General features: G+C 41.8%; 1 protein-coding gene across 4 annotated transcripts; it reads right to left on the bottom strand.

Moving 5' to 3' along the window:
• Positions 1–275: 275 nt before the first annotated feature.
• On the bottom strand, positions 276–11,805 carry DCAF4 (DDB1 and CUL4 associated factor 4). 4 transcript variants are annotated; one of them, XM_065754713.1, is made up of 13 exons: positions 11,535–11,805; positions 10,619–10,716; positions 8,811–8,968; positions 7,923–8,005; positions 7,199–7,301; positions 6,614–6,757; positions 5,893–5,942; positions 4,501–4,580; positions 2,972–3,067; positions 2,767–2,864; positions 1,916–2,092; positions 1,575–1,689; positions 276–688 (listed from the first exon to the last, which is right to left on the bottom strand). In XM_065754713.1, the coding sequence occupies exons 1-13, from the start codon at positions 11,714–11,716 to the stop codon at positions 495–497; spliced, it is 1,578 nt and encodes a 525-aa protein (XP_065610785.1). In that variant the 5' UTR covers positions 11,717–11,805; the 3' UTR covers positions 276–494. The 4 variants fall into 4 exon arrangements, with proteins under 4 accessions (XP_065610785.1, XP_065610786.1, XP_065610787.1 ...); XM_065754714.1 differs by having other exon boundaries at positions 11,539–11,667; XM_065754715.1 differs by lacking the exon at positions 11,535–11,805 and adding an exon at positions 11,238–11,334.
• Between the last annotated feature and the right edge of the window lie 1,219 nt (positions 11,806–13,024).

Raw genomic sequence — 13,024 nt, 5'->3', positions numbered from 1 at the left:
AAACGTATAAGCCAGATACCATTACACCATGCCTAGGATGGTAGTAAAGGTTTTCTTTGAGGGAAGGGATAGAATTGCTTAGCCTGCTGTGCCAGAACAGTAGCTCTTTAGGGCAATGAGTTATCACTATCTGTAACCTCTGCGTGTGCAGATATAGGTCCTCCTTTTCTTGCTTCTGTTTGAAACTGTTTCTTCACTTGATGCCTTCCTGGCCTCCTCCTAACAAGCAGTTAGCCCTATGCTTGCAAGGGTTTGAGAGCACTAAAGACAGCCAATGAGATATTAATCAGCATTCAGCTTTTATTAACAAGATGCCTGAGATGTATACAGCAAGATTTGTCAAACCTGCTGAAAGAAATCCAAAATTTCTCAGGTAAAGCAGATGCAAATGTGGCATGTAGTTACGTAACAACATGGTGATGTGTGTAAACATTCTCAAGTCAGGTATAGGCTAGCAGCTTTGAACAACGGGTCAGAAGAGAGTACCAGGGGCATCAGTTATAGGAAAAGTGATAAAGATCCTGTTTGACAGCCATGAGCAAGCCAGGAACGCCTCGTCTACCTCCAAGCCTCGAAGAAAACACCACACTGGGAATAGCATCTTTGGAGGATGGGTGGGGAGAAGGAATGGTTCTAAGCAGAGAGGCATCTTGGAGACTCCAAATTCGGGTGTAGCAATCCTGACCAACTGGAAAAGAAAGACACCAGCGGTCAGCATCACACCACAAATAGTTGCTGTGGCTCTGCAAGATCTTCATCACAGTGGCTGAAGGTAGTGTAGGGGGATAAAACTTGACTGTTTCTACATGCCCTACAGGCAAAGAGGAAAAAATATGCATTTCCTATTAGGCAATAGAAAGGATGTTAAATCAGCAGTTAAGATTGCTTTCCTCGTTGTCAAGCTCCTGAGCAAAACAGCGAAGAAAAACTCAGCTTGTTAAAATTACTGAGTTATTCTCATTATTCCATCACTTACTGAAAAATCCAAGAACAGATCACTATGTGTACAGTGACCTTAAGAAACCTAGACATAGTATGAAGATTTAGGGATTTTGCTTCTTTCATTGTTATCTTTCTTTTTTGAAAAAAAACCGTCTCATACACTGTAGCTGTGTATATTCATAACAAGCCCAAGTGAGAGACTATTTACAGGGAGTTCTGCTTACAAGCTTTGGTCCATTGCCACACTATCCCCTTTAGCTTCAAAGAAACCTATATATGGTCTTTAGTGTCCATATGAAAATACTGCTTCAATTATGTTAATGCACTGCTTCTCTGAACTTCATTTTGAAGTATTTTCTTCTCTACTCTTGAACCATACTGGGGAAAGGATAAAGGGACTTCAAGAATAAGGCAGCTGAGAGCGACACAGGAATGATTACGGTAGGTGTGTATCTGTAATGTCTGATTTTAGTTTTTGTAGTTAATTACAGTACATCTAAAGGTAAATTTCTGCTGAATTTTAAAGAATTACCAGCTTCATGGCTTTCAACATCTGTACGTAAGAAACACTCCTCCAGGATAAGAAAATCACTGCTATGCACTTATAAGTAGAGGAGAAAAAGTCAACAAACCTGCTGAAAGAAGTCCTTCCTCCTCATTTACGTGCAAAGGGAGAATAGCATATTCATTGTGATGCCCTTCGTACTGTTTCACACACTTTGCCGCTCTCAGATCCCACAGTTTTATCTGCACGTTGAAGAAACAGTTCCAAAGAACACGTTAAGAGCAGAGATCACTCAACTGTTGGTAAATAACAGGATCTTAGCAGTGAGGAGCAATGAGCCAAGTGGGGAACTACCACTCAGTTTCACACTACTCTGCAAAGAACTGCCATCCATCAGGACTGGGGTAAGCACTCGTTATTGCCCATTTACTAAAAGGACAGTATATCCTAATGGTAATCAAACCATACCTTTCCAGCCATGTCTGATGCCATAAGGTAGTGTTGAGCCTTAAGAAGGCGAATAGATGTAACTGCTGAGTCGTGGAAGAGACGAATTGCTTTCCAGCTCTGGCCCTTTCGGTTGCGCTGACGTACATCAATGCTGAAAATTTCACCTGAACGGCAGCCATTGAACAGCACTGGGGTCTGGAAGAATCCAAAAGAAAGAGGTGTAATATCTGAAAGGATGTACAAGTTATGCAGAAATTATGTATGTCAAGGTTTTGAGCTCTCTGGTGCATTTGTGAAATTAACACAGGCATTAAGAACCAGAATTTTTAGAGCAGCGTTTTTCAGCTAACTCATGAGCTCCACTCAAACCTCACTTATTTACTTCTGTTGTAAAAGTTCAGCAAGGTTAGTAGGAACTTAGACTAACATAACAGCAGAATAGGAACTGCAATTGTCATGTTCCAATTTGACCCCCTCTCACTAAGTCTTTGTTTACAAGTCAATGAGAATTTTATAGCGCTTTTCTTCTCCTTGATGAAGACAATAAACTGAGTGTTAATAAATTAGGTCATTTGGCAAAAACAAAACAAGCCTGCAGTGCCTTATTACTGTGCACTTTCTACTTCCATTATTTCCTTTTTATTTCTGGGTATTTAACAAAAATTACCCTGCTGCCACGGGCTGAAGTGGGTTATTTTTCTCACTGCTATTACACTGTGTGCCAGCATCAGACCGTATCACCTCTACTAAGGAACAATAATTGTAGTCACAACCTTATGTGATGTTGTTCCGTCACAAACTGTACAGAAAGACCACGAATGTCACTGTTCTGAAGAAAAAAAATAAAAAAGGTGTGCATTTCTTTGTACCTGGACAGCAAACTGTTGTGCCAAGACGTCACTGCTGGTTCCAAACGTCTGCCGATGCCCTGTCACTACGTTGGTCACAAGAACTCGTCGTGTCAGGCCTAAGGGACATATTATATTTGTTTAGTTGTAATTTGAGTAGCAGGTGGGACATTTATGCAAGAAGTCTTCGCCAGAGATAAAAGGGACTGCTAGTCTTGCAGATCACCTGTGCTAAAGCAGTTGTCTGCTTGTGGATTCAGGCACCAAGCGCAGGACCAGGCCGTAGATATCTTGAAGCTGCACAGCATTCCAGGTCTATCTCCTAGGAGAAATGAACAACACATGGAACATCCATAAAATTCAAGGACAGGATAACTCAGAAAGCTTCTCTGGACTTCTATACTTTGAACATTATAACTAGAAGCACAGACAATATCTCCGTGCTGCTGAAGATGCAGGAAACAAAAGTGGGACTTCGTGACTGTAAGCTTAAGACTTAAACTCTCTCTATAGATTAGTATTGTCTTTTCCTTGATTGATTCTACAACTGATTCTCCTGGGCTTTCTCTGTTTTTGAAGCAGGTTTGAGTAAGTAACAATACTCTAGATTTGACTGTTCCTTCTGTAGCTCCTGCACAAGGTCTACCAACTCACATGCTTGAAGTGCTCAGTCTTCATTTACTTTATGGCATGTCTGCCATGATCTTACAGACATCAGGCAGAACAGGAGTCAAGTCTAAAACCATGTTTCAGATGGGTTAAGTTCTACTTTGCTCACACTACCTATTTAGCAATGTCTCCTCAAAACAAAAATTCAGGAGATTGTGGTATGGCAAGACACTTAGAAATACCTGTAACAGTCAACAGAAAATACCAGACAGAAGTACATCAGCGTAACTAGAAGAACCTGACTAGTGCAAGCTTTAAAATATTCTACAGAGCATGCTAGCCCAGTAGCCATCCATCTTTAGTGACATGTCACGTTCGTACTAACTATGCATCATTTCCTCCATTTCCCCCCCTTTTTTCTTTTCTCCAAGGCTCCATAAATAGCATGACATTAAACATTTAAAATGGGTCCATGCTCTTCTAGCAGATGCAGATCTAATCTGTATAAACTTAACTGATCACGTCTGAATAGGACACCGGGTTAGAAGACTGCACTGTACATCCTGAAGGTATCTGCACGAATGCTGCCTCCAAAGAACATACAGTATTTTTGTTCTTTAAAAATAGGATTCTCTAAACAAATCATGCTTACACACAACTAAGAATGATGTCTAAGTGCTGTACAAGGAGCCATGGGTTGAGACTTTTACCTGCTTTCCACCTATGATTAATCTACTGAGCACACTTGAGTAGCTACTATGATAAAGTATCCTGTAATGACACTGGATAGTCTATAAGGAAATCTGAGTAATTCTTGTGTGCAGCTTCTGTGTGTTAGTTAAAGGCCAAGCTACTCATATGAATAATCTCAAATGTTTACTTTCAAGTGAGGTGTTCTCCTGCCAAAGTCAAGTACTACATCAGCAGCAGTTAAAAATAAACTAGTGCTTTGAATACTGCTTGTTAATTATCAAAGTAAGTTATTTAACCTGTTTGTTTCTTATTCTGCTCCAAACTTTCTACATTTTTACGATAATACAACAGTCCCATCAGCTACTGAAATGTGGACATGATCTTTCCTTTGTGCTCTTTGCATATCCTAACTGTTATCCAAAGCTGGGAAAAAAACAACCACCAACACTCTACCTGGGTTAGTGCTGCTGAACAATGATGCTGGAAGCAGACTGGCACAGCCTGGAGTTTCTGCAATTCCCATGAGACACAGCGTGCTGGAGTGAGTTAAGGAAAATAAAGATTTCTCCCTAAAATGGAAAAGGCTGCATAGTATTTATAAAAGGGAAGGGCAAGATGCTCTCACACAGCTGTAGCTCTCAATATCTTCCCTTCAGTAACATCTTCCAAGAACATTACTGTGCCTTACTCTTTACAGTTAAGTCTTGACACTTCCTTTCTTTCATAGGAATGAGCAAGAAAGGACTCCAGTTTTTGATTTTGTATTTTCACTACCAGAAAGCCAAAGCTGAGAGAGACACTGGGGCACCTTCCTACACGACAGGAAAAACCTGCAGGACCTACATGGATCACTCTTCTCATCTTTACGTGCTGGTAACAGTGCATTGATACAGAACTGTCTTGCTTGGGGATGGGTTGGAGAAAGTGGTACATATATTAAGGAATCAAGAGTCAATTTAGATTTCATTAAATACTTCCTAAAAATCATAGCAGGCATGAACTGTTTTTGAAAGCTGCTTTTCAAGTTCAGTGAGTTAAATCTGGAATGTGACTAGGGGAAAGCACTGAATAAGTAACTGTCCCCAGCTCCTAACCATCTCTAAGCAAGCTTGATGAATTTCTGCCACCTTCTGGAGCAGTTCTGAATTGTTTGGCTTTTCCCACAAGCCATGACATAAGTTTTTGGGTTTTTTTTTTCATTTTCTCTTTTACTAGCCACTTTTAATGGCACTTTAATAGCATTTCTGTTCCCTGCCATCTCGCACTTTTAAACCCCCTTTTGTTCCTCTCTTCTGTGACTCTGCACTGTCCATTGCTGCTTCCTCTACTATACCCTCAGCCTTCCTTTTCTTCTGAGACAAACCTGCAGATCATGTTCTCAAAGTTGCAGAGTACAGTGCCTATGAATTCCTGCCATTTTCATCCTCGCCCAATCAATATGAGGATGGTTTACAACAGAAACCAACCAAACCTATGTCAGTGTTCCACTTCTTAAAAGAGAAAGTTAGTTGCCATAAAGCCATCTTTAGCTGTTGTCCAATCAATTTCTAACCCTTAGGCCATTTTTTGATTTGGCATCTGCATTATTAATGGACTGGCAAGTCTTCAGTGCAGGCAAAGTAGTCTTTTGCCTTTTACTGCACTGGAACAATACTACACACATCTGTAACAGCACCATGCATCTGTCTCACAACATCCAACAACTTCCAGTCCTTTTAAAACTTCCATGTTTGCCAGAAAGCAGTATTTTTACAGTTATTTTACTTCCTGAAAGTCAGCTGCTCTGTGCAGTATGATGTAGAATAGTCACAACAGAACTGAAATTTTGTTTTTTTAAAAGGATATAAAACATGAGAGTCTGGATGAGTCAATGATGCCCAGCACACAGAATTCACCTTCAGACACAAGAAGACATACTATTTTTGTAGACCTCTCACTCAGTTCATGAAAGGGTATTTCCATGCAAAGATGACATGAAACTATGCAGTGGGCATGCTTCCATAACCCACGAAATAGCACAGCAGATTATTTTACAGACTATTTCAGCCTTATACTTCTCTTAGATGCACGGGAGAGAGGGCAATATTGAGACATCTGTCCAGACACAGACTGAGGCATCAAGCACATCCTATTATTTAAAGGACCGTCTTTAAAAGATCTGAACATGAAGAGATTACAGAAGCCTGTTTTAAATATTCTTCACGTTCAGGGATAAATGCATTTTTCCAAAATTCTTTTTAAGAAAGAAGCATACAAATTTGTGTCTTTCTCAACACAGTTTTGTCAGCTATGGCTACACACAACTCCAAAGTAAGCACTACCCTTGGAAGGTGGTACCTCAATGTGGTCTTCTCTTCCAATGGTAGCACAGCATTCTGGAGAACTACTGCAGGTACTCAGACTATCAGAGACTCTGATTCTGTGTTTATCCAAACACCACCCTGCTAGATTCTTCCACTCTCTCCTACTAATCCCTTTCCCAGCCCTCATGCTTTTCCCCTCTGCCTCCCAAGCAATAATGTTTGTGAATGTGGCAACTGAAGGAAGCAGGAACAGAACACAGTACTTTGCGGTTTGTGAAGTAGAGGTTGTCATACATCTCCACAGTGAGAGACTCCTTCCCCAAACCACTGAGGTTGATGATACCGTATTTACATCCTCCATGCTCTACATCGTTCACAGTGAATATTCGCTCACAAGCGACATCTGCCTGTAACACAGAAGCATTGGAAACTTACTGAAAATAATGGCTTGGGGTAGCTGCATTATGTCCAAAAGGAGGATTACACAAAATCCCTAGACCATGGAGTGGTTACTCCCCAAATTCCTCTTTCATTTTCTTCATTTTCCCCACTCAAAAAGCCACCGCAGTAATTGTCCACTTGACTCCTGTTTATTCCCAACAGAATATACTGGTAAGCTCCCAAAATCATCTCTATATACAATCTTTTCATCATTTTCCTTTCTGGGAAAAGAACAATCTCATTCTTCCTGTTAAAAACTACTTAGCTCGTATTTTGAGAACTGACACAATGGGGACAGTTCATCTTTGAAAGCAAAATTTGACCTATGAGGTTTGATTAAAAGACCTAAATTTTCACTGAAGACAGGCTCTTTTTAACCTAAAGATTTATCAGTTCTCATAACATACCACAATTATTTTAAAATTGTTGGTTCCAGCAACCGAGGAGTCTGGACTGTGAATTTCTATCTTCCTCCTCTGCATGCAGTTCACTTTTAGTTCATGGACCAGCCTGTAAAAGCAGTTGGCGAGGGAGGAGAGAAAGAACTTGGGTAAGCCTAGGTTAAATGCCAATGAAAATAATTTTGGATAAGATAGCCAGAACTGCTTCTTAATCACAGAAGATAAAATGCCCGAAAACTAGCATGCCACAATTTCACTAATATATCCCACAAAACCATATAACCCCTGTGCACCTTCCACATTCATGGTATTTCATCCTGTCATTCAGAAGTCCTGCACATCTCTAGTAGCAGGAACACAGCAATCCACTGATTTACTTTCTACACTGTTACGGAATCTGAACAGAGATTCTAAGCCAGGGGAAAATGTCCCCATCAACTGAAGGATGCTGACCCAAAGAAATGCTATATTTTATTCATATAGAAAAATGTAGCCAAAGAACACATACTGAAAAAAATGGGAAGTTTTAAACATGAGATTGGAAGTACCTTTCACATTTGAATTCTCATCACTTTAGAAATTTGATTATTAAAAAATACTGCTTTTTTGTCAATATTAATAATGTTACTCTGTCCTTAGTGGAAGAGAGAATTGCAAACAAACTGACAGGATGGTTGTACTAACAGCAGAACTTGACATGGCAAAGAGAAGACAATTCAAATCACTATACCTGCAATAACTTGTGGAGCTGAGCAAACCTAGCTGCCTTTTCTGTAACAGCATAGATGAGTTCAGTCCAGCCCTTGTTGTCTTCTGGAATAGAATAAGATGAAAGCGTACTCAGTTGTTTGCTTGGTTATAATTCAAACATGGCCATGGGTCTTTGATGCTTGGAATATTTGGATAAGTTTCCTCTAGCCTATGTACAATAATGTTTCAGGTTTACAGAGCACATTTCAGCACCATCTGCCTGCTGCTACAGTACAGATAGCTCTTGTTTTTGCTTTATACCATCAACAGTACCACCCTGAGGTGTGAAATCACTTTCACTCTAATACACTAAATCTGATTACATAGCAAAACTCTATTACCACAGGACTACTATTAACTGCACATCTTATAGCAGCGTGAAGCTACTTTTCCTTTCATCCTTTTTTAACATTTAAAGTGAACATTTAATAAATACTAGGGAGAGCAAGGGATAGAGTACTGTGCAGAGTTACAGCGTAACAAATGTTTTCCTCAGGGTTTAGGCATTCTATCTACATGTCTACTAAATGTACAGAAAACCTACAACTGAAACCCCACTTCACCAATTCAAAGCAGGGATTTGAAACCAGGCATCCAATGTCAAGACTCAAGTGTAAGACAACTTGTTATTCTGAGAGTTTCTCTCTTTACAAGTGTTTTTGTTTGCTTAGTGACATGCCTTCCTTCCTGTGTGAAACAATCAAACACAAGACTTCAAGTGCTATAAATTCTCAGCAAAAAGAAATTTTTGTTTTTTCAGACAGCTTCAGGGACTGTACCACTGGAAAAAATTGAAGGACTTCAGCTCCTCATCTGTCCCAACAGAACATGCCATTAAGGGCCGATTACAATCTTTTCCAGAACATACCCTCTTTTGTTGTTCTTCCTCTTCCAAGAGTCTCAGTCTTTTACTCTCCATTGCCTTGTACTGAATGCTCTCTTTGGTGAGTGGGTTGTAGTTATTATGTCCAGACAGTAGGCGAAAATAGCGGTTTTTTTCTGGGTCATAGTAAAATCCTGGCAGCTCTTAAGAAAGTGGCAAAAATAAGCAAAATCAGACACACTACCAAGCTATTTACTACTCTTTGACATCCTACATCTTCATGGAAATGTCAGTCACACAGCTCAGAGTTCCTGCCCCAGGTTGGTCCTGTGCATGCTACACAGACTGGGAACATATGGCATCCACTTAAAGGAAAAAGTTTATACCTTGCAAATGGAATGTTGTTCCACAGATATAGAAAGGATGCTACCTACCACTGACCAAAGTGAATTTCACATAAATTTCAAACTTCAGAGAAGCAGAAAGGAAAGATTTTACTGTGTAATAAAAATGACCTTTCTTTATGAATCAACCATGAGGGGATGCTCCAGGTTATGGCTAGTTTGGTCAGTCCCAAACAAACAAGGCAACTAAGTACCACCCAAATCAAAACCAAAGCAATTCCCACCCAGAACTAAACACTTTTTATTCAACACTTAGGAGAGATTTTGATATAAGCAGGATTACAATTAGACAATATACAGAGGCTTCTTCCAGAGAGGAAGTGAGGAGAGAATAATTTGGGTTTAACTCAGGTAAATTTACACAGGCAAAATAACATTATGTTGTCTCACGACAAAGAATTTTACTTCAGAAAAGATGAACGTTAATGTCTTCAAGATTTTTTATTTAAACTTTTATCTACTACTACAAATTGCATTTAAGGTTACTTGCAATTCAGCTCACTGTCATCATCCATTATGTTTCAGCTTGGCAACAAACAACCAAGGTTCAACTGTTCGCCTCAACAGAAACATTAAGTTAGTGACTGTTACCAGCACTCTGCTTTAGTATATGGAATCAGCTTACACAGCAACAAGTGTTTTGGATTATAGGTATTATTTCCTAAAGGCTCACGATCTCTTCATCAGAGAAGGGTGATATGCAAAGGAGATTGCCTTACACTCTGGATTTGATTGTTGCTAAGACGTTACAGAGCCAGCAGTGTTTCAGGACTCTCCTACTGTGGAGACATGCATGTTTCCACAGGCTCAGCTTTTCCTAGGGATGTTAAATGAGTCAGGAAACCAGAATGCAAATGGAACATCATCTTCTGTAGCATTGCTACTGTATCAAGTCTGGTTCTGCCAGCTGACTCCCTAATAATGAACGAACAGGTGATTAAACCAGATCTCACGCCTTACAGATTACAAATATACTGACAGCATAGAAATGCATTCCTTTTTTTTCCCCATAGTGGTAGATAAATATGACTTTTAAAAGGCTGAATAATTAAATGTACATTACATATCTGTTACATGACGTCTCACTTTCTTTGTCTATTTAATGTTTTTATTGAAAGATGTATTTTATAACATCTTCAACTCATATACAAAAGAAGCAAACTTAGTATTCCTCCCCCATTGCTGATTTCCAGAGAGAGAATTTTTTTTTTTTAGTTTCTATTCTGTGGCTAAGCACACAAGTTTTCATGTAAAAAGATGGATTGTATCTTGTCCTGCTTTCCAGATTCTCACTTACTGCATCTTTTTCAATCACCTTTTCAGATATTACTTCTCTCTACAAATTTTCCTGCTTACATTTGCACACTATTAATACACCTACCACTATGTTTTTCATACAGTCAACATACAGACACCGAGTTTTGTTGACCAGTAAATGGTGTCTCTTACCTGGCACTGCAGAGTTCTCTGCTGAACTGGAGGAAGAAGAATTTCCACTGCAGCTGGGGCCTGGATTCATCGGGCTTTGTGCTTCATCCTCTTTGGGCCTAAAAAAATAGCACTGCCTTCAGGACAAACTCACAATTGTCCTACACATCTCTTCTGCACAGCCTCTTTAAGGCAGTACGTTAGTCACATTAATACAGCACTATTTTTCAGGTCTGTGAGAAGCACACTCTGTACACTAACCGATGAAAAAGGAAAAGCATTCAGCTTAAAAACTTCTTGCAAACACTAGATATAACAGTATCTTAACAGGCTAAAACATTAGAGATAGTTACTGATTCTGTATGCCTAACTCTTTTCAGAAAAAGATTAATTCTGGACACGTCATCATGACCCCTGCTTAAAAGAGAAGTCCATCTTGAAAGTGTGGTAACTCTTTACAGCCTATAATAAGTGAGAACAGCATGGGTAAAAAGAGTGATCACAGGTCGTTGCCTTGATGACAGGAAGCTCACTGATTAGGTTCAGAAAGATGCAAGCCAAACAAAACTTTAAGGAAAACTCTCAAACAGAAAAATCTCCACCTTTCTGATAAATATCACAGTAAAGTTGGTAACTGCACCTTTCATCTTTTAGACGCCACTTAAGCAGGCACATTTAACACCGATGAGTAAAATCCCACAGGGACGTCTTCCGAATCACCCATACAACGCCCACCTTTTAAGACAGGTCACCCTAAAAGCGTTAGGCCAAAATGTTTTTCACGAGTCGGACGCTACGGGTGAAAGTTATCAACAAGCGATACATTCCCACTCCCAGTGCCCCACGGGACATTCTCGCCGAGCACACCACAAGCACCAGTTTTCCAGACGTCGAGGATCCGTCCCCGGACGGCATCCACACGGGGCCGGGCACGCACTCGCCTGTCGCTGCAGTGACGCCCATGGGGTGTCCGGCGCCGAGGCGGGCGGTGGCTGCTCCTGCTGCAGCCCCACCCTCGCTTCTCTTCGCCTCTGCCGCGGCTTCTCCCCATTTCTGCCCGTGTGCCAAACGCCGGTTCAGAGCTGCGCGCGTGGAAGGGCCCGGCCGCAGCCCTTTCATTTCCTGCGCGAGGACAGAAGCACTGACGGGCCCCGCGCCGCTCCGCAGCCGGCGGGCCCTCCAGGCAGCCTCAGGCCGAGTCCCTCAACTCCGGATCTGCGACGGACGGGCCCCACGGGCCGTGCCCTGAAGGAAGGCCGCGGCCAACCACCCCTCACAGACACCTCACCGCTTCCACCCGAGCGCTACAGCTCGGCCCGATAGACGCGCCTGATTGGTCCTCCCGCAGTACCTACCGCTTGATGGGCAGCTCCCTCAGCGAATAGCAGAAGACCGGGCCTCCGCGTGACACCCGCCTCTCGCGCGGGGGGCGGGGACACAGGGACTGATGGGCGGGAAAAGCGTGTAAAAGAGACTCGGCGGGCAGGAGCAGCCCGGAGTTGGTAGGGCTCCTGTAGGTGTTTGTTTCTGGGCTCCCGGGTCCCGTGGTGGATCTACGGGGTCGTCTTAATGCTTTGAGCCTTTTTCCGCTGGTTAACGAGCGCTCACCAGTAGTGTTATCAGAGCCAGGAAAGCATTCAACGAGTGTGCGAGAGAGCAGAAAGCAGCGGGGAGGCTCTGAGCACCCGCACCGGTCGGCGGCAGCCGAGGGGATGCGGAGCGTGCGGTTGTAGCTGCCGTTGCTTCGCGCTTGCTGTAAAGAAACGCTCTTTGTCTATAAAGCTTTTCTTAACGCCGGGTTTGTGTGGCGGCTTCCCTCTGCCCTGCTGCTGCTCGGCGAAACGCGTTGGTGCAAGTGTTCCTCCCCCTAGTGGAGGACTAATGGTACTGCAAAGTGCATCTCACGTGCGAAAAGGAAATCCGCTTTTCATAGCGCTGATAAGTTTTCAGCTTTCATAAGACAATTCGGAACTTCTTGCAGTAGCAGGTGTAGAAGACCCTGTAGAAATCTGTGCAAGCTGTCCTCTCTGTGAGCCAAGCTGTCAGTAATGCTGTGGCTGGTGAAGACTGCATCCAGTGATGGTTTACATGGTATTGATGCTTCATGTACATTTGGTGCTGATACACCTGTAGACAGGAGCCTAGGCAGTGCAGTTCTCCTTGTTTTATGGCTTGTAGGTAGGAATTTAGAATGTTAAACGACTTACAAGTAGTGTTTATTATACCTGCTTGTTCTGTTGGCCTGGTTTCAGCTTTTTAATTTCTTATGTCTGTGAGCAGCACTGACGGTTCTGTGACCAGTGTGCTGTTGGTAAGCTGTGAGTTGGACTCCACTGAAATAAGATTCCACTGGGGGACAAGTGTGTTAAATGATCTGTATTCTCACTTGTACTGCAAGCTTGTTGTGGAAGCTTGTATACATGAATA

The sequence above is a fragment of the Cyrtonyx montezumae genome, unplaced genomic scaffold (assembly GCF_038088225.1).
Source record: "Cyrtonyx montezumae isolate F1298 unplaced genomic scaffold, pur_monq_1.0 scaffold_10, whole genome shotgun sequence".
Lineage (NCBI taxonomy): Eukaryota > Metazoa > Chordata > Aves > Galliformes > Odontophoridae > Cyrtonyx > Cyrtonyx montezumae.
This window is presented reverse-complemented; position numbering and strand designations above follow the sequence as displayed.